This window comes from Buceros rhinoceros, unplaced genomic scaffold (genome assembly GCF_000710305.1).
Source record: "Buceros rhinoceros silvestris isolate BGI_N320 unplaced genomic scaffold, ASM71030v1 scaffold8736, whole genome shotgun sequence".
Classification (NCBI taxonomy): Eukaryota; Metazoa; Chordata; class Aves; order Bucerotiformes; family Bucerotidae; genus Buceros; species Buceros rhinoceros.
This window is the reverse complement of record NW_010415775.1, coordinates 69,647-91,689: the sequence shown is the minus strand read 5'-3', so window position 1 is coordinate 91,689 and position 22,043 is coordinate 69,647. Positions and strand designations below refer to the sequence as shown.

Below are 22,043 nucleotides of genomic sequence, written 5' to 3'. Positions count from 1 at the left end.
TTCCCTAAAGAGTTGTGCTTCGTGGTAGAATTTGGATCATTAAAGCTGTATCATAAATCTTAACAGATTATCATGTAATTATTCTACCGTTTTGCAGCCTTTTTGGCCCTGATTCCTCAGCTTGTGAACTGAGAAAGGATTGTTTAAGGACAACATGTTATAGGTCATGATACAGGAATATCAAAGAAGTTATAGAAAGCACAGATGTAAAGATCTCTGCTTGGAAGGTCAGTGCTGACCATAGGCTCATGCAAGTGTTTTTCTGATGTTATCTGTTCTGGCTCTAACAGCCAGGATATGTAATGTGTAAACTTACAGAGCGATCTCTGATAGTAGAATGCACCTTTCAGAAAGGCCTGCTAAGCTCTTTTTATGATAAGGTGGAAAACACCAAGTCCCAATGATGCAGCTGGTGGTTTTTCCCCTTGCTCAATTACAAACCCTTATTTTGGAATCATCAATGAGACTTTAATGTTGCTAGGATATTCCTAATAAAAGTAAATGAAAACAAAGTATTAGCCATTCCCATTTTGTAACTATTTTTTTGTCTTTTTTTTTTCTCTTCCTCCTTCTTTTGCAAAAATTGCTTCTTTTACAAAGGGTTTTCACACTCTTCTCTGGGAGAAGACATAGATCATGCCTTAATGACTCTGACAGTGTCATGGTCAGCTGTATACATCACTGAGTAGAAACAGTTGTTCAGAAATCTTATCTCAGTGATGATTTTTAGATGTGAGTGTGACCATGTTTCAGTTGTGTTTAACACCTCCCAGCTGATCACTTTAATGCTGCTGGAAAAGATCTTCCAGGTGGGAGCTGATGCTTCCATCAGTCAAGGTTCAGGGATGGAGGAGCCTGCATCTATTTAAGGGACTTGGAAATGTATGCAAATTAGTCTTGCCTTCTTACAGGTGGGAACAGAAAGACAAAAGGTCATGCCCCAGGCAATACACAGCATTAACTTTTTAATGGAAGGGTTAGAGTTTGACTATTCCAGGTCTCTGTGCTGCTGCTCTTTTCCCCCTTTCAGTTTTCTCCCTTGTTGCAGCCTTGACAAGGGGATCCTGAGGGCTAATCAGTCAGTTGTGTTAGTGGAGCAAAAACTTTGAAAATAATGAATGTAAATATATGCACTGAGGTCTTCTTGCAGTCAAAATATTATGATTTTAATTGTAACTTTGAATGTCAAATATTTAGATATTTGAAGCTACAGCTGGATGTTAAAAACTCAGTAAATATCAAAGTAACAAGTAATTTTCATATACCTGTTTTTGAAAAGCAATTAGAAAAATCTGAATTATTTAAAAGAGGAAGGAAATTCAGAGCACAAACTCATCAAGGGTGACCTGTAGACACAGCTGGTGGAGATTTTGAATAATACATGTTCAATGCATCTATTGGCTTAATTGGTACTTCAAATATCCAGACTAGAAAGCAGGAAATGGATGTTGAGTCTTTTAATCAAAACTGTCTCAAAGTAGAAGAAAAGATCACAGGGGAAGTTAAAGCATTATCCACATCAAAACTGTATTGAAAGTGGGAACTAGAGGGGTCAGGGGTATCGATAATGGGATTTATATCTGTATAATATGAATGTATACATATAAACATGCACATAGAGCCTTTTAACTCAATGCAGGGCTGAAAATGAGTTGAATGAATGAAAATTACCAAGGTCAACTCCATGTCAGTTTGTGCTAAATGGCACTTGGAAAAAGACTGAGCCCTGCTTCTCCCCTCACACCGCTGTACCTTCACCTACATCCATTTGTCACAGTGCTTTTGTAAGTAAGTAAATGGTTGGAGAATTTCCAATGGATGGTGCTCACAGGAAGGTAGTTGATGGGCTTTGGTACCCTTGTCTTTCCAAGGTACCAAAATATACCCTGGTACTGGTTGAGGTGGTGCTAAATGGAGGGTCCTGGCTCAGTTTCTCTTGAGAGAAACTACTTGCTCTGTAGTATCAAAGATAGTGTTTGCTGCATGTTTGGGAAAGGCTGTGAAGTTGAGACAATTACTGCCCACCTCTTTGTCATGATCAATTAAAGAAATGTTATAGGGCTGTTTTAAAAAAACAGCAAATATATAATAATTTTTATAAATTTTAAAAGTGTGATTTGCACTGTTATGCCCCAGTCTGACAACTGCAAAGAGAAGGTGATGAGAGAAATGCCTGATCTATTACAACCATCTGGATCAGAGGAACTGCACAGTAAATTCCTCCCCCCCTAAGTACTGAAATGTATCCGAGTTTGAAATGTGGAAGAAAAACTTCTGTGCCTGGCAGCATTCTTACAATTGTTTTTTCTGCAGTGACGATGCCTCTCTAGGACCGGTAGATTGTTTATGTATTAGCGTAGTTAAATCACGACAGAGGTGTCTAGTTTTTAAGAAAAATATTAATGTCCTCCAGCATAGCTTCTGTGGAAAGAGTATCCCTGGAGAAATAGAGCTGCATTTAGCTAAGTGGTACATATTACATATATTTTAGTATTTACTCAGACAGTTGCTTAAATTCAGTTTTCTTTTACATCTAAACTAGAGAGTGGCACCAGCTCTGTTCCAGTGTGTGCTTTGTGACATAAATGTATGGAAATAAAGGCTGCAAAGGTTGTAATCGTGCTTGCTCCCTGTTCCTTCTCCAATCTTTTGTCCCTGCTTATTTTCCAGTAGGCAATCTTCAAAGCAACTGTTACAGTGCACATCTTCTTAGTCCTAATTCTCTCCACCCTTGCAGTCTTTTTATCATGTGCAGATCACTGATGCTGCATTGTGATAAGAGAATATAATTTTTGTTCCTAAAGTAGGTTGTCAGGGAAACTTGCTACCAGGCCTATTTATATATTGCAGGATGCTTTAGCCACTGTGTATGAAGGAACTGGGGAGTCAGAGATATTTTCGTTTTCTGTATGAGGTTAGCTTTTCCAGCTAAGCATTTGACTTGGTGTAAATACCATAACATTGTTCCAAAATAAAATAAATTGTCCTGTTTTCTTCACTCTGAAAAACTACACGTTGTCTGGAATATATGTAGTTCCTGCCTTCTTGTCTTCAGTACGGATCATCACAGAGAAAATGGCTTAGCATGGGGTATTGAGCAACTCTAATTGGCTGTTAATCTTCATCTTTAGAGAGAAGGCTGAAGTCTATGGGCCTGTCCTACCAGATATGGAACAGGTGTACACACATGCTTCATAGTGGTGATGGGAGTGGTCTTCATGGTGGTAAAGGGCTTTGCTAGGCTAGAGCTAGAATTCAAGACACAATCTTAAATGAGTTGAAGACTTGGAAAAAAAATATTTTGAATCAGCTGAAATTCATAGGGTATGTTTTACTAATAGTTAGTAGCAGAAGTACTCATTGCATTTATACAAAATCCATCAATGAAAAAATTAAAATCTCATTCAATTATTTGACTGGACAGAGGCTAATTTATAGTCCTGTGTGAGAGGGGAAGAGATACTGATTCATTAGATATGTGTCAGATGGCTCAGCTGTGAAAAGTGTCCAGCAGAAATGCTCTGGTATGCAAAAATCTTGTTGTGGTCTATTATCTCAGCACCTATAACAATGATGTATGTCATGTAGACTTGGCTGGCCCCTGCACTGTGCCATGTGGGACGATGCTGGCCCCGAAGGGCTGGTAGGTAGTTCTGTGGGTTTTGCAGTTGCTGCATTCGTAAAATGGCTTTGGCACAGATAAGCCCTGGCAGGTGGGAATGACGCCCTGCTCAGGGGTTGCCTGCATCCCAGAGGACTTGGGGCTGTTTTGCCTGGAATGAAGATAAAGCTGTGAAGGTTTACCAGGTTCATAGTTACAGAGAAAAATCAGCAGAACATACATTCTTTATTGTGTGTAAAAGACTGAGTCTTCCTCAGTTTCTGCTTCCCTGAAAGGAAGCTTGCACTTGCTGCTGTGTACAAAATTACTTCCATGGTTCATCCTGCTACTTGCAAGCAGCAGAGCGGCAGCACTGGGCAGCAGGTAGGGCCGTGGCTGCCTGGCAGAGCTATTTTGTGCAGCATGGGGCTCTCAGGAATGTGCCTTCTGCAGGACAGTGACGGGGTGGCATATTTTTGCTCCTTTCTGCCAAAGAACAGGTGGCCTTTAAATATACAAATGTACCCCTAAAAACAGTTTTGATAAGGGCACAACTCTGAATCCCTTGGCTTCTGTGGTTGAGGTCAGTGACAACTGGATTGGGACCTGGGCCTGGGGTTAGTGTTTCTATTAGACACCTTCACGTTTCTTAAAGAGCTGTTTTTTCCTCCACCTCTTTCAACCTCTGGAAATCTATTGATCAAACACAGCCAGGAGTACATCTTTCCTTGCATTCTTTTCAAGCTTGCTTCGTTGGTTCAAGTGTGAGTTTTGCCATCTTGAGTGGGTATTTTTGGCTTTCCTTACCCCCTTTAAGAATCCTTAGTTTTGCATGCTCTCTGGAAGCATATGGATCTCTAATACCCTTCACAACATGACTATTTGTATTTATAAAGTAAATTAGGAGAACTTCAAAGGAGGTGTTGCTGCTTTTTCTGTCAATAACTTATGTTCTAAACTTGTTGAGAGTATATTTACATAACAGAAGCCTGCAACTTCCCAGGAGTTCCTGGGGCCTAATAGGGCAGTGCTACCTTGCTTTCCAGTTCCTGGAGGGCTTTCTGTTTGAAATGCCTGTATTTTTCTGTAAGAGCCCTTGCACTGTTGGCAAGCTGTTGATGTAGCCTTCTTGCACTAGCAGATCTCAAAGGCCTCTACAAAGCTGGCCACAGTAGCGCAATGGCACCCCCAGATAAGGTGGGTGGAGGAGAGTTTAGGGAAAAACTTAGCACAGACATGATCTAAGATGATAGCAATTCTGCAGGTGTTTTATGTCAGTACAGACACGAAGGATTTTGCCTGAGCATTCTGTCCATCACAGGGACTCTGGGCTTAGGGTGCCCTTTGTTCAAGGCAGCAGCCCTGCTACAGACTGCCTCTGAGCTGTCCATCCTGTCTCCTTCAAGCCAACATGTGGATATTTTCCTTTTGCTGTCTCCAGCCCTGAATTGATGTGAAGCTGGCACATTCCAAAAAATTTGGACAGATTTATCCGTAAGGGATAACCAGTCTCTGTTTCAGCATTTCTGATGTGTCCATTGCTGTAGTTCTAGGCATCGCAGCGTGTGGTGCTCACAGTGGTTAGTCTTTGGATAATACCTGTTGGTATTGTCTTTTTTGCATCAGGGAGCGGAAAGAAAAATTCGAGATGAAGAGAGGAAGCAGAACAGGAAGAAAGGCAAAGGCCAGGCATCCCAAGCCTCATGTAATAACTGTGAGTAAGAGGGGCCTTTCTGGTTTGGGGCTAAGCCACGCTTAACTTGCCTCCTCTTGTAACCATTTTCCTTTGGGATCCTTCTAGCAGCTGAAGGGAAGCTGAGTGCACTCCCTCTGCAAAAAAAGAGTGATATCACCTTCTTCAAAACAATGACTGACCTGGATTCCCAGCCAGTTCTCTTCATACCGGATGTTCACTTTGGAAACCTACAAAGAACTGGACAGGTAAGAAATGGTAATGAGATGAGCCAGTGCCCATCTCCTATCTAGCTGCCTGTGCTCTGAGGCGGGTTTTAGGAAGACAATCCCTGTTCTTGGGGGCCAGTTTGAGCTTTGGTTTTGATAAATGTAGCTCTTGGTAAGTCACTTTAAAAAGACCTTACAAGAGACAAGTGCCGTTCTGAGTTCTGGGTGTGAAAAAGGAGTTTACACTTCATTAGAACTTTTTTGTTTGTGTTTGTTATGGTTTTGCTATTCTTTTTCTTGGAAGGAAGAATCGAACAAATAGTCAAGAATTTTGAAATAGAAAGCTGATTTGTGAGTGAAAGAAAGTCTGGTTTTGAATGCACTATTTGGCTTGATGAAGTGAAGTGCCACCTTGTGGTAGCAGAGATCCCCCTCCCTGTAACAGCTGAAAACAAAGACCAAGCTCTCAAAGTAGGCTCCCTGAACACCACTGCCCATTTCTCTAGGTATCATCTAGACATCTGAGAATTCCTTGGAAGAAAGTATTTTCTCTCTACAAAGTAAAAATCTATCATGCTAATGTTAATATTCAGTATTGGAAGTCATTATCATGAGTAAACGTGAGGAAGATTTTGCTGACTTGACTCTTGTAATACCTACTTTATTGTTTGCTGGGAAATTGTAAAGCTGAATTGGATGGTCAGCTCTGACAATTTTTTGAATGTGGACCTGTTAGTTATTAACATCTCAGGGACCAGAATGAGACCTTTATACACATGTTTATAAAGACAAATAGTGGGTGACAATATTTTATATGCATCTTGCTGCAAAATATTAAAGAAGATTAAAAGACACAGTGTTGGAATGTAATTTATTTTAGATCAGTGAGGACTGCAATAGAGCAAAGCATAAAGAGCACAGACATTGCAGTCACAGCTGTCACTGGCTTACTCTCCAAAACTGGAAAGACACCCACTCACATATCAGTGCTGAGTACCTTCTGTCCTCATGGCTCTCAAAGCAGACAGTAGATTTGTCTGAAAACAGGAGAAGGTGGAAGCATTCCTTAGTGTATGTAATAATTCTGTAGCGTATGTAAATAATTTTCTAAGCTAACTGAAGAAACCCTAGTTTGCTAGCTCTTAGACAGTGTTCAGCCCTGTCTTTTACTGCTATATGGGTTTCACTATCGGCTTTCTTCCTATCCTGAGCTTTTAAATTGTCTTGTGTATTACTTAATGTAAGAATGATTTATTATGAAAGCGTAGCCACTTTCAGGCCCTGGTCAAAGAATGAGTTACAGTCCTCAGGTTTGCACACACACACCTCTGAACTGTTTTCCTTGTACAGGTTCAGAATGGAAGGTTCCCACTGAAAGCTAAGCGTGTTCTGAGTCTTGCCAGCACAAGTTCTGGAAACCTGCCCAAGGTGCCTTGCTCTGCCCCAGAGTCTGCAGGGCTCCAGTGCCTGCTTTCACCCTGTGCTTGCTTAGTAACTCAGCATCTGGAATGCTGGTACGCTTGTTGGTGTGGACCCGTGGTGCAGGCACGTTGCGAGGAATTTGGCTGACTGTTCTGTAAAGCCTTTGACAGCACTCTGTGATTTTATACCTCCTCTGCTACTGTTAGCTGTGTTTGCTGCTGTTGTAAATTTGGCCCCAGCGACTGCTCTATACTGATTTACACAAAACAACAGTCCAGACTCGAGCTTCTGCCTGCAGCCTGTGCTATAAAGTTCAGCTGTACCATTAGTAATTGTATTTCCCTTAGGCCTGTAGTTTAATATTGGTCTTTATAGTTTAATTAGATTTTCAGACAGTATTAAATACATAAAAAAGCTTGTGAGTGTTGTGGCTTAAATCATATTAGTGGTAATTTAGGTGAGTAGTGATCTGATTTAGAGGATTGTAGAATAATTGGGAAAATGATGTAAACCAGGGGAGAGGGCAGTGTCTGTCAAAATGCTTTGATATATTTCCATTAGACGATATTCAACAGGAGTTTTTCTAAGCCACAGTTCCAGATCACAATTAGAACCAGAAACGTTTGTGTTTAATAGAAGGAAAAGGATTTTAAACCAATTAAAAACTGCAAACCACTTCTTGTGTTTTCTCTCTTTTGAAGTTATTCTGTTAAACAGGTGTCTGAGTTTTGGGAATAATTGGGGTTTTTTTCCACCCTTCTAGGTTTACTATAATACAGATGATGAGAGAGAAGGGTAAGACATTTATTGTTTCACAAGCTTTGTGATTAGCAGTTCAAACTCATAGAAAGCAGGCACAAAACATGAAATCAGATAAAACTTACCACCTTTCTCCCCACATGTTCTCCCATTGCTAACGGTAGGTGAATAATGTGTAGAACTATAAGAGGGAGGTTTATTTTGTGGTAAGTTTTTTCCTTCATGTGAACTGTCTGCTTTTTATATCTTATTTTTTTATTACATTTCCAAGTTTAAAGAGCCATAAGCTTCAATACAGGGGCAAGACAATGTGTTGGATAATAACGTGCCTTTTATATATGTAAGGGTTCTCAATTTAAAAACTAAGAATTTTTAAATAAAGCACTGAACTTCACTGCATTCCTGAAAGCTGTTCAGCAGCGCACATGTCTGTGTGCAACAAATACAGGAACTGCAGAGAAGTGCCGGAAGAGAAAGGCAGAAAGAGAACTGGAGGTTGTGGAAAGGGTGAAGGTTGGGAATGGGAACACCCCCTATCTGGCTTTGGAAGAACTGGAAGAATTGCAGAAAGCCCCTAAAGTAGTTAGAGATGTCATGAAATAAGGGCTTTAATATGTGTGGCTGAATTTCAGCCAGTATTAACTGTAATGTGTTCAAGCCCTATACTTATAAAAGTTGCTTGAATCCCAAGTCAGCACCCTCAAATCTGAGGGTTTGTAATACAAGAACTGCACTCACGTAAGCCTCCAAAAGGTGCAGCTGACATGGATTTGAAAACACGAAGCCCTTTTTGTTTCTTTCATGAAGCTAATTCTTCATAAGGCTTTTGGAGGAACTCAAGAAACAAAGGGGGTTTATTGCACCAAAATCATTGGCTTCAGTTCTCTCCTCCAAGCTTGAAAGGAGACACCAAGTCCTGACAAACCTACGCTGAGGGGAGGGGACAACCATAGTGCCTTTAGCCCTCAGCTCCCCCGGTGGAGCATGTGGCAGCTTTGGGCTGGATCTGGCTCAGCATGTTATTCCTTTTGAACTTGCTGGCTTGAGTGGTCTCAGATTTTAGAAATATTACTGGTGTTCCCTGAGGCTGTCTCCTTGACCTCAGAGAGGACATAAATCAATGCATAAATGTGGGTTCAGCTTCTTTCTTAGCTGTTTCTTCCTCCCCATTCCACTTCCCTTAATACTTAAACAGTTAAGAGCTTTGGGGTTTTCAAAATAGTGTGTAACATTGAGGCATGTTTTCCTGTTACCTGTCCGAGACAGCCAGTCTGGGCAATTTGAGAGGCGTGGAGAGTTCAGATAAGCATCAAAAGCTAAATCCTTGCAGTTTCTGGTTTGGTGCTACTTGAGTAGCTAGTGGGGTTTTTGCCAGGACACAAAGTGAGTCATGACTACTGCTGTTGTCTCCTCTCCTGCTGGGAGCACAGTTTTACTGTGACATGGTCCCTGTTGTGTGTTTTCTAGCAGCAGTGTCCTGGTCAAGAGAATGTTCCGGCCTGTGGAGGAGGAGTTTGGTCCATCTCCTTTGAAACAAGTGAAAGAAGAAGGCCTGAAAAGAGGTAACAGTCAATTCTTTGCAGTTAAAAATAGTGCTGTGGAACTCATGCCTTCAAGATGAGAAGGGCAGGTATGGCTTGAACTAAGTTGTTTGATGCTCATGCAAATGTGGGGTAGATGGGAGAAGAGATCGTTACCCCTGCCAGTATACAAGGAAACATTTTAACAAATGCTAGTAATGACTTAAAGAAAAAAAAAAAGTCTGTGCTATCTCAAGAAAGGATCAGGACACAAGTGTATAAAATATAAAAAAGCTAGAAAGTTTTTTGATCCTTGGCCAAGCCACATAGTTCGTAAATGTTCCAGTAGCAAATCTGTGTTGTCTATTTTTAACTTTTTGCTCATCTTTTCTGTTCTGTCTGGGATGACAAGCAAATATGCAAGATGCACTGGGTCAAATACTGAGACCTTACACAGCCAAACTCCTGCTGACAGCAAGCTTAGATTAGCCTGAATAAAATCTCAGAAATTCCCTTCCCAATTAGAAATACAAGGCATGGAGAGACATCTTCCAGCAGACCTAACTGAAGTGTTTAAGAGTAAATGTTACTACAGTTGTGTTTCGTATGCTCTACCAGTCCAGCTCCAGACTGTTTCCCAGTCTGCTACAGTGAAGCTTAAGTTGAGTAACATTGGAGCAACGGTCTAGGTAGAGCTGTTAAGCTTTGCACTGAAGGTAAGGTTGAGCAGATGGTGGTCTTGTCCACAAAATTTGCTTTGTCACTTCAAGTGCTTTGCTATAGGTAATAACTTCCTACACTGCCTGCCACAGTTAGACAGCCTGGAGAGTATCTGCCATTCCTCAGTCTCGTGAGTTCTGTCATATGAGTTTTCTGGAGGCTCCAGAGGTTTGACCAACTTAGAGAACTCAAACCTGTAAATGTTTTGAGGTTCAACCATAAGTTTGTGAGACAGCAAAGCAACAAGGCACAGAAGTGAGCTTGTTTGTTCTTAGCTGCACCATTTGTAACGCTCATTTGAGCTTTATAGGAACAACTTACCATGAGCCTGCATTTGCAAAGTTTCTCTGTTGGTTAGGGTGGAGTGTTTGAACCAGGGGAAGCATACAAGATTACAGGATGGAGACTGATGTCTTCCTGGAATAAATGTGAACATATTCTTTTTTTAATTAAATCTTCCGTTAGTTATGTGAGGTCAGCACTCACCACAGACTTGCATTTGGTTGACTCAAGGCCTTTGACCAAATTCATGTTACTAGGGCTCCATCAGGCGGAAGGGGACAGCCATAAGTGCTACATAAAGGAGCTGTCATTTCCTGCAATTTCACCTGGGTTTCCCAGCTGGAAGCCTGGAGAGTTGCCTGCAAGGAGGTATTGGTTTGCTTTGATTATTCCCGTCCTTTGCTGTGGTAAGATGTTTTAATGTCATCCAGGACTTCCAACCATTTCAAGGGGAAGATTAGAATGAAACCCCCCCCAGATTTTCAACTCGTAGTAGGATCATGTCAAGTAATTAAATCCAGGAGAGGCATGGAACCAGAGAAGCTGGAGGATGCTCTCTTCACATCCCCTTCCTGATCAGTGTTTCTCGCAATTCAGACTATGCTGGCTGGAGGCCAAACCTCTTCCAGTGTGGCCTTTGCTCGCGTGAACTTCCTGCCATTGGGAACCCCACATCTGGAATTGTGCTGATGGAGTGCAGCTCAGCTGAATCTGCCTGTTTAACAGTACTGTCTTTGCCACAGGAGTCACTGGGTATTAAAATGTTCTGCTGTTTTTCCCAGGCTTAGCCATACTAGAAGGTTTTTTACTCACAGATTTATTTGGTACAGCAGAATCGATAACTCCGAGAGAGCAGGTATAAATGGGGTGCTGGTGTAATGTTTGAGAGAGAACAGGTCTGGTATGTGAAAACATACATTAAAAGCAAGGTAATCCCAAGGTGGTTCATTGTCAGGGCAGTGCAGGTTGGTAGCACCCAGGAAGGAGTCCAAGCCCAGATGAAGAATGGAAGTGACAGTGTGTGGCCTCCCCACTGCCCAATGAACCAAATTGTAATGCTGTCTGGTGGAAGCAAAAGTATTAAGGAGCAGCCTTCAGGAGAACAGGTCTTGAAGGGGTTTGCAAAGCATTGGTAAAACAAGGTTCACATTCTCACACAGGTATCTGGGCCTTTGCAAATTATTCTTGCATCTCCTTAACCTCTAAGGGAGGTACAAGCGCCCGAGACAGAAATGTAAAGTGTGTTAATCTGTACCAATTGTGCAGCGCAGCTAGTTATTTGGCTAGACTTGTGGCCTTTTCCTGTTTTGATTTCTTAGTAAGAATTTTCAAATCACTTTCCCTGTCATTTCATAGGGAGTTTCCCGTTAATTATAAATCCAGCAGCTGTGTTATAGCTCAGGGAGATTTCCAGTCCTGTAGTTCTCAGCTTGAAGAAAGTCCTATTTTTGTTTAGCTTTTTTTGTCTCTCAGGAAAGTCATGTTAAACTGCCTTGAAACATTTTTGATTCATAACAACCAGGGTTTTGTGAACCATCCCTGTGGAGGACAGCACTTACTCTGTCACCTAGGGCATTTGTGCCTGAGCAATTAGAGAAAACTCCACATGTGAGAAATGAAAGCCGGGTCACAGCTACCAGCCCTACTTTCCTTGACTGAAATGTGCCACATCTCCATCCAGAGACAACCTTACAAAGACTGTACTCATTGCCCATATGGTGTCGGTCAGAGCATCGGTAATGCCTGGGCTCAGGTCTTTGTAGGGGCCGAAATCTTACTGTCCCGTCATGTCCATAGTTTCATTTTTGCCGCATGTCTGTTGCTTATCTTCTGCCTTGGCAGATTTGCCAATGGCGAGCCAAGCTGTTAACACTTTTAAAAGCGGAACCTAGCATTGTTCTTCTACATTCACACTTAAATCCTCAGTTCAGTGGCTGGCCTGGCTTCCAAAAATCTCCCAGGTGCAACAACCTCCCTTACCCTCAGCGAAGGCTGGTTACCACTCAGCAGTTTTGTGAATCGGGGCTGTTTCTTAAGTAACTAAAGATAAACTTATCACCGCCATCTTTTGCAATTCTTTTAAACATTTGAAGAGCATTAAGGACTACAGTGGATTTCAATGCTGGTAAAAAGGTTAAGATCTGAGGCCAGACAGTGTAGAGGTCAGACAAATTTGAATTTATCCTTTAACTTTCAGTGAAAAATAGGTCATTGCCTGGTACAAGATCCCCCTCCCCACCTCGCTCTCCCCCGATATTGCAGTCTGTACTAATAAAGTGAGCCTGTCTAGCTGCCACAAACATGGTGACGGTAGAATCGGAGGGCGTAAGTACGAGTTGTGTCACATCATCACAGTCATGGTTTGGCATTCCATAGGAATGCTGCAGAGCCAATGGAGCTTTTGCAGCCCCTTTCCCTCTGCCCTGGCTGTGCTTTCCACTGCAGGGCAGCCATCCTTCACTCCACGGTTATGCCAGCATTGTGGTGCTGCATTGTACACTGAAGCAGGGACTTGATCAGTCTGAAGAATAACTCAGAAAAAAGGGTTGTTTTTTCACTCATATCTGCTGTTTGAGTGAGTTCATTGTCCAGGAAAATTCACTGAGGTGGGCCAGAGTAGCAACAGAAGGGCAGGGATGAGACAGGGACTACCTAAGGCTTCCCTGACACAAGAAGTCATTTATGGAAAAGCACCCTAGTGAATCAAAGCCAGGATTTTCACACCTGTTAGGGAAATAAAAAAACAGCAACTCCCCATATGTTTACTAATCCTGTCTCTCTGTGTGTATAACAGTGATTCGAGTTCGCTGTTATCCTTGTAATGGATCCTTCATTCAGCATAATGCTGGGTGACATGTCAAGCACAGCAGAGGGATTTAAAGCTCAGCACTTGGATGGTATAATGTCCCCAACTTTAACCTTGGACCGAGTGATTTTTCCTCCTTTCAGATATGTTTGTAATTATTAAAGGTGGCAGAGGTCCAGGTGTTTGAAAAGCCAGGAGTTACAGGACAGCCCTCTAGTCACAAGAAAAGAATGACTGAATTGACTAAAGTGCTACTACAGGTAAAAATAGCACTTTGAGTAAGTGTTTGCTCATGCAAGTAAACATATAAAACCCAACAAAGTTTAACTACTGATGTGGATTTGTTTTGTTCTTTTATATTCTAACGGTTATTTAGGTTGTAAGGTATTTAGCTTCTAAGTCCTTTAGAAGGACACTCTCAGGCAGGTTTCAAAGGATTACCGAAATGCAGGTGAAAAGGATGTGGTTCTGCATGCCTGTGGTAGCGGTTTTGTGGCTCATACTTCTGAATTAAAAATGCAAAAACCCACCATTGTCTTGCACATCTGGTTTATACACCAAGACAGGGGACTGATCTGCCTGTGTTTTAAATCTTTTTTCAATCGTTTCAAAACCTGGGCAAAGAAGCTACAATTCTCTACAAATGGGCCGAGTCCACCCTGCTACACTTTTGACCTGTGAATTAGCTTCTGAACAATTGCTTCTGCAAGAAAAATACCATCATTCTGTTGGTTCGTTTACAAGTCATCTATTGAATTACCTGCTGAAGATATCTTTTGGACCACAAGGATTAGCAGTTTCAAAAGATGTGTTTTTCTGTCCACCAAAAAAATTACCAGTCTAGTTTGTCACACAAACAAAATACTTAACAGTGTGTGTATAAATGTGCAGCACTGCAATTTGAAAAGGCAGTTTATTTAGGGAACAAGATAAATTGCGGAACATCTTATTTAACCCACTGTTTTATCAGAATCGTGTGAGATTATGGCTAAACCACTTCTCTAGTGTTTTTTATTCAACTCTCTGCTTTGCTTTGCTGTGTAAGAGCAAGTTTCTTCCTTTTACCCGTACAAGTCAGAGAGGGGAGAACAAGAGCTAAAGAGGGCAGGGCTCCGCACCTGTGATCCACTAAGACCTGGCAGGACATGTGAGGGAGGAAAAGGAGATTTTCAGGATCACAAATGGCTTTCAGGTACCTGAGCAGGGGTGGGCACACAGGTAAATGCCTATGTGCCAGCGGTGCTTTTGAATGTCTCCCCTGTAAGGTCTCAAATAGCTTTGTACTCGTTCTTTCCAGTTTTTATTTTCAGACTGGCCAGGCCCATTTGCAGTCATCTGCATGGTAATGTCAGAGAGAACTATTTCTTTTCCTTTTTGTTGATTTTGCTCTTAAAGACTCAGCTAAAGCAAACCAGACCTGCCTTTTCTGAATGTCCTTTCCCAGCCTTCTGCATGAAGCCTGGAGAGGTGTAAGGCGAGACACAGGTTTGGGAAGACCTAGCTTGTGTGTTTTGTCCTGTGACCCAGGGACAAGTCCCCATTGCTTTTTAGCTTCTCTATTTCAGTAAATTCTGGAAGATCTAGACTACTCACATTAAATTAAATTTGCTGAATTTTCTTTGTGGATTTTCAAAGCATCTATGAGTGTCTTCCGTATTTAGATCACTGATGATATGACAGTACATTTTTTTCAAGTGCAAACCATCTTCAGCACTTCATTTTATCTGTCAAGGATTAATACTTGTTTTTCTACTCACTGTGGGGTGTTTTGTCTGTTCAGTTGACTGAACCTGTTCCAGGTTTGACTTTTTTTTTTACTGTTTCAGTGCTTTTGTATGTGAGGAAGGAGACAGATGAGGTGTTTGATGCTTTGATGCTGAAATCACCCACAGTAAAGGGCCTAATGGAAGCGGTAAGTATCCAATGTCCTCACATTGTTTATCTTTCTTGGCAAGCAAATCTTGAGGCTTTCAATGTATTGTTGAGGTTAAAACATAATATAAAGATGAAGTTATTCTCAAATACATTTAAAGCATTTCATAATGGCTTTCTGGAGCACACCTCTGAAATGCTGGCATCAGGTTGCTGGCTATAATAATAATGTTGCAGAGCTGATTTATTGGAGACCTGAGCCTTGAAGAGTGGTGGTAATTAACCAGTGTCAGGGAAGCAGAGAGGTGCAGGCTCAGTTTTCTGAAGTGCTTTTTTCTGAACTGATAGTTCAGAGCCTATTGAATTTTCTCCTGTAGTGCCTGTTGGTATGCTCACAGCAGCTATCTTTTAAAGAAGAGGCCCAAGGATGCACTGTTTCCCTGTGGATTTCCTATGGCTTTAGTGCAATTGCTATTTCAGCAGAGAAGAGGCAGTTGCTGAGCCAATGCAGACTAGTCATTCTTACCTCCTGTCTCAAATTCCTTCTCTAGCCCTCACTCCCAGAGTGACCTACCTAGCAGTCTGCCTCTTTGCTGCTTCTATGACTTGAGTTTTTGCTTGTTACCCATTAGCTGTGATCATGCGTGACTATTTCCGTATTTAATCCTGTTTGTATGAGCTGACTGCTAGTAGATGTGTGAAATTTGGTGAGGGAGGAGTTAAGAAGCAGCCACATGTCTTACTCCTTCAGTGGGGGGAACTAATGTGAGATTGACATGTTGGATAACTTGATTTCCAGCCTTGGTTGCATGTAGGAGAGAAGATGGGAATGGATGAAAGCATCCCTAGAGAGCTCAGCTGAGTGCCAAAAGTGTATATATTCATACTTTGATAAAGTTGTCACAATGTCTTGTTGCATGTACTAGGAACTTCACATGCAGTAAAAATTGAGTTATTTGGACAATATTTGGCCAGTGGCAGAAGGCACACACAATTTTTTCTTGGTTTTGTACGGAAGTTAAAAGTATGCTATAATCCTTCTATAACCCTTCAAGTTAACGTGAGTATTTTTTTCTCTCTATTAGTCTGTGCCTCTCCATGCCTGCTCTTCAGCCACTGTGTAACACAAAAGCAAAGCTGGTGCCGAACTAGGAAAGGTTCCTGCATATCTCTGTCAACACAGCTGCTGACTCAGTGGCATGTTTCAGCACCAGAGAAATCTGATCTGTTACAAAATGTCCCAGTTCACTGGAAGGAACATATTCAGAAAATTTTAATTCTCTTTGGTAGGATATCATAGATAAATCTGTGCCAAAAAGCTGTCAAACTACATATTCTTAAATACTCTTTCTACAGTCATTTCAGCAAATCATGTAATTTTGTAATTGTGAATATCCTAAATGCTCAATTCTAAACTCAGTACTAAAAGCTTAGAAACTGAGGCTCTGAATATTATAGAGCCCCAGATGGGAAAGATAGCACCAATGATTCTGAGTCATACTCTCCTCCTGTGTTTATGGATTTTTACTTTTTTGTTGTTGTTGTTAATCACTATTCCTGGTCTGTGTCTTTCTCCTAATTTTTCATTATTAGTGATATTGTTTTCCCAGATAATATATTTATTTTATTCTCTTGTATACCGCCATTCTAAACGAACAATTAAATTCCTTCTCAGATTTCTTCTGGCAAATATTTAGAGGTCCCAGGTTTCAGAGGTACCGTACATCTCAGAAAGTGAAGCAAATGTTTGGCTTTTAAGATGTTCATATCCTACATTGGTAAACCTTTATCAACAGAAAACAGTGTAACAATTGTCTATCACAAAACATCACATATGTGGTGACTGACCAGCTCTAAATCGTGCTTTCAGCCTCAGCCAGAGTCAGCTTAACTCTGTGGATCTCAGTATGTACCCCAGCCTTACATTGAGCAGAAATCACATATTTTTTCGAATTACAGAAAGTGAGCCAAAGTTTATTAGATAGCTGTCTACGTATGTGTCCTTCCAGCCAGTATAGGGCAGCAGACTGCACTGTTCCATAGAAGTAAGTTGGTAAAGATGTTTTCTGATGTGCCTTGACCAGCCCAAATGTTGCCCTTTCTGTCTTCCTGACTCCAGCAGAGAAAATATTTTGCTTATGCAATCAGATAAGTGCTACAGACAAACTTGCCATGCCAGGGGACTGCAGCCCAAGGGGACACCCAGACTGTTATTTCAGTGCCACTCTGAAGGCTATCTCGGTGCTTCAGGCATCCTAAGGGAAGGAAAGAATTATCTGCTCAGAAGACTGAAAAATGGACAATGGAGATGATAAAAGAAAATATATTCTTCCAAATAAAGACATCTTTTTGAAATTTCTTGTAGCCTGCTCGGGGTCAGGTGAGAAATCCTGTTGTTTCATATGGAAGCTGGCAGTAGTGGTGTTCCCCCTGAGTTGACAACAAACATGGTTTGGAAGAAGGTGTTAAGTGAGATGCCCTAGTAGATGCTATCTCTCTGCTTTCTCAGATTCTGCAGCAGCACTTAGCACATTTGCTTTGGAGACTGGTTTTCTGAGCCTGTGAGGGGGAGGCTCTCCCATACCCACAGTTTGAGCCTTGCTTCTGCAGCTTGCTGTTTGGTGTAATTGGTTGAATCCTTAGAGGTTCCTAAGAAATGTGCTTATTCAGTCATCTGGAAGTCTTTCACAAAGCTCACTAATCCCTGCATGTTATATAAATCCTACACCTGTCACAGGCAGTGTGACAGGCAAGCCTTTCTCAGCTCTACCTCTCACAGCTTACGTGGGAAGTGGTGTCCCAGAGTCCCAAACTGCTTTGGGCAACATTTGGAATGTGTGAGGATTAGGTATCCCAAATATCCAAGGGAAGTTTTTTGCTGGAATGTGCAGAATGGTGTGTATTAGCTGCTATTAAACCTCCTTGGCACAGGACTTTCTCCCTGCTTGCTTATCTGCATGGAGTCAGTGAAAAGTGTCTTCAAGTACTGATCTTGACAATAGTTTTCCGAGTTAACATCCCAGAGAGAAAGATACATTTTTCCTCATGTTTGCTCAGTTGTGACATTTTTTGCAGTTTCAGTTTTTCTTTGATGCCTGTTATAAAGGATTTTTTCAGCAGTCTGATGAAATGGAGCCATTTTTATTATTGCTTTACTTGAAAGCTCAACTTTAGGGGTACACCAAACCATAGATACAGAAGTTCAGCACCAGATTGCTTTTCTGACATTGTTCTATTCATGGTAAGCAAAGCTAGAGGATAATAAAGAGTAAAAGGAGAACATGCAAGTTCCTCTGTGTACTTCTCTAAGGCAGTCAAGATTTACCCTCATAGTGTGGCATCTGGGTACCGCAGAGGACTCACCAGCCTCAGGTCAGGCACCTGCCCTCCAAGGTCAGCACATGATGAGGCATCGAAGAAAGGGAGACTTGGAAAGATGGGGGTAAACAGGGGTAGAGTATGAGTGAGGAGCAAGGTACGTACACAAGTGCTTCTGGCCAGAGGTAGGTGATTCCTGCCCATGGATCTTCCCTTGGATTTATGTGCATAGACTGGGTCAGGTGTCCACAAAGGCTAGGCGTGGCAGCCTGTCTCGTCTGTGATGCAGAGTAGCTGGAATAGGTTAGGACATCCCACTCAGAGCTATGGCAAATCTTGGGTTCAAATCACCCTTGTTCTGCCCTGTTGGGAGCAAGGACTTGAGCTTGTTCCAGATAAGCTGAGTAGGTAATGGAACTTCTTTGTAGAATGCATCTCCGTCCTCTGCCTGCAGTTACCTAGCTTTTCCACAGGCTACACAGAGCCTTTTGCATAGGCTACATAGAGCTCAGAGTGAAAAAGATTGAGTTTATACTCTGATAGTGAGAATGCTTGTGTGAGTTATAAGTGGCCTGAAGCCCCTCTTCTCATAAGTGTACAAGGTGGAACGCTCCCCACAGCAGGGAGAGTGTGACCATACAGCTTATGAGCTTGCACAGCCTTGATGCTGAATGAGACCTCCCCCAAGGCAGGCAAGAACATGGAACCAGGACTATCATCAGTATCTCCAACACCATATCCAAAAGGATGGGGATCATGCTAGCATGAGTAAAACTGAAGTAGCAAATACAACTCACAATTTAATTTGTATTTTGTTCTTCTTGATGGGAGTCTGAACACAAACACAAAGAAAGGATTTTACAGTGACTGATGTTTGGCAGTCTTGAAGTAGATTTTTAATTGTGCATTTCAGTTCTCTAATGCAGAAGGTAAATCATCAGCTATTTATCTGCAACTTCATTTCACTTGAGAAGAGCATGAAACTTACTTTTGTTGTCAATAGAGTACCACAGACCGTTAATCACTGCCAAAAAGTAATTTTTTCGTAACTATTTTGCCTTTTTGGGGCAATCCTGTTCTAAAGTATGAGCTGTAAGACCTGTTCCTTCAAAGAAGAGTCATAATTTGGAGGGGAAACCTGTCTCAGACAGAGGACTCAGAGACACCGTCTCCATGAGCACACCACTCATGCAGAATGGACATCCGAAAAGGTTACAAACACACTGCTGCAAAGCAATGCCAAAGCATCCCAGTGAAGTGCTTGTTAATGTTTGTAATTTGTCAGCCAAGCAGTTCATCCTTCAAAAGTTTTCCTTATTTTCTGCTGTGTCATTTGAATAGTTGGCAAGAGGTTTATTTTAGAAGTCCATTACCTTGTAAACACACTCCTTTGCGGCATTTCATTATCCGTACACTCAGAAGTTTTGCGAGCAAAGTAGTGTTCTCATTTTAGCACCCGAATAAATAGACTGAGTCATCTCCCCAACAATACATAAGCTTCCTAATCCTGCATGTAGCATGTTTGTAGCCCTCCCACAATAAAAAGTACCTTGAAGATACTTTTCAGATAACAGAGGTACCCTGGAATGTGCTGTTAGATTAACACACCTTGAAATGCCATTGAGAAATAGAATTGTGCACCTTTTTCTTTGTTGATCCATCACCTCCTGTTGTGTTGCTGTTCTTCTGCCTTCTGCCTGGTGGAAGAAGCCTTTGCTTCCACGAGCCCAGATAATCAGAAAGGCAGCTGATCAGATTGAAATTTTCTGGTAAAACCTGAAGCTGGGCAGAGTGCTGACTCCTTGAGCAGAGCAGTAGGAGATGCTGAGACAGTTTTGATGACTCACACCCTATGAAAACTAATCTCCAAGTTTCTGGATAGAAACAATTGTGGTTTTTTGATCAAGATGTTTAAGGTTATTCCCAAATGAATCTATGGTATGGTTGCAAGTGACTTTTCCATACAGTTATCTTGTCAGAGTTTACAGGGACAGCATTTTAATGCCTTATGTAAAGTGAGAGGTGATAATTTTGTATTTATCATTAATCTTTAATGATATTTCTTTTATGATTTCAGATCTCTGAGAAATATGGGCTGCCAGTTGAAAAGATTGTAAAACTTTATAAGAAGAGCAAAAAGGGGTGAGTAAACTAACTAGGGGCTATTGCAGGATCCCTTAAAAATATTCAGAGATCCCAGCTGTGCTTGGGACTTGGGACCTCGTGACGCTGGGCAGTATAAACACTTTTAGGAGACATGCCCATACACTTGAAATTGTAATGTCTGTGGAAACAGCAAGGAGTGGCAGAGGAGGAAGCATAAATCTCCAGTCTGTGTCTGACCAGTATTCATAGGCCTACTGTGAAGAAATGGTGTTTGTGTTTGGAAAATGTATTTGGATAAAGACTGTTTTGTTGACTATGTTTAATAACCTTGTGGAGTGCTAGCATGGGAGTGGCACAGCCTTTGCTGTGAATGTGGTGCGGAGTTTCTCTGCAGTGTTAGGGAGAAGTAGGCCACTCTCCAAATTTGAAAGGCAAGCAGGCAGTGTTTGCTGCAGGGGTTTCAGCTGAGTAAATTTAGACGTGAGCATCACAGGTGTGATTTTAGAATAGCTAGGCTACTACTCATTGCCGTAAATCTAAATTTCTCTGCTTTAACTTGTTGAACTTCCAAATAATCACAACATTGTAGGGATACAATTTTAAATCAATCACTTATTTTCAGCTGTAACTCTAGCTTAGGGCATTGGTTTTTTTTCTGGGTATTTCTTTATGAGAAGACAGGTGAAACTTCTCTATTTTTCTTCTTTCTAACACTCTCCAAGTGATATGTTTGTTGGAAGAAACACTTGACAGAGTGAGAAAAACACTCATATACCCTTCTAGTATTTGTCGATGTTTCACATTCATGCTGAGTTGCAGGCCTGTGTGCTGTGTACAAAGCACAAATAACACTGCTTCCTCCTGTTAGCGACTCACACCACAGAGGTGCAGCAGCTCACGCTGCGTGGCTGAGGAGTAGCATGGAGGTGTACCTGGGGAGGCCAACACCAAGCACGGGAAACACCATCTAGCTGGGTCTGCAGGGATCTGGAGTGTAGCTCACCTTGTAGGCAGCGTAAGTGGGTTAACATCCCAGCACTGGTTTGTCTCTTACCTTAACTACTTTGGCAAGGAGCAACCTGTAATCCAAAGATTATAAGGGACTATGGGGCAGATATTGATGATAATTCCCGTTATTGTCCATGTACTGGCATGAGCTGGAGCCTGTTTTTCCATTGTAGTGAAGCAAGCACATGTAGTGGAGCGCATGGCTTCTCCTGGTACATAAAACCTGTGTCTCAGTACATAAAAATGTTGATTTTTGCCTTTGTCACCAGTATCTTGGTAAACATGGACGACAACATTATTGAGCACTATTCCAATGAGGACACGTTCATCCTGCACATGGAGAGCATGGTTGAAGGCTTCAAGATCACACTGACAGAGATCTAACCTCAGGCAGAGCGTTTTTTTAAGGAACCACAGCATTTCATCCTTCTTGGAAAGCAGAAGATTCCCCAGGAACTTGACAGATGTTGATCAGAGAAACTGTTACAAGACTGCTTTGAAAAGCTACGCGTGTGCACCCACTGCATATGGACTTGGTTTGTCAAGCACAAGGCCACTCATGTTAACCTGGTCCCTTATTTATTGCTCTCCACTCTCTAGTGTACAAGCAGTTACCAGCCTCCAGATTTGTAAACAGATGACCCACTGCAAATGTGAAATGCAGCATTTTAAACCATACTTTAGCGTGGATAAGCTTGTTCTAAAACACCTTTAGGAATCATGCTGG

General features: G+C 41.7%; 1 protein-coding gene across 1 annotated transcript in view; it reads left to right on the top strand.

Annotated features, from left to right (window-relative positions):
- The window catches only part of GRHL2 (grainyhead-like 2 (Drosophila)), a 51,649-nt gene extending 29,949 nt beyond the window's left edge, over window positions 1-21,700 (top strand). The window contains exons 10-16 of the mRNA XM_010137537.1: window positions 5,228-5,315; window positions 5,403-5,542; window positions 7,689-7,720; window positions 9,152-9,246; window positions 14,839-14,924; window positions 20,280-20,344; window positions 21,586-21,700. Coding sequence (XP_010135839.1) covers window positions 5,228-5,315; window positions 5,403-5,542; window positions 7,689-7,720; window positions 9,152-9,246; window positions 14,839-14,924; window positions 20,280-20,344; window positions 21,586-21,700 — 621 coding nt within the window. The remainder of the gene's footprint in view (window positions 1-5,227; window positions 5,316-5,402; window positions 5,543-7,688; window positions 7,721-9,151; window positions 9,247-14,838; window positions 14,925-20,279; window positions 20,345-21,585) is intronic.
- The last annotated feature ends 343 nt before the right edge of the window (window positions 21,701-22,043 follow it).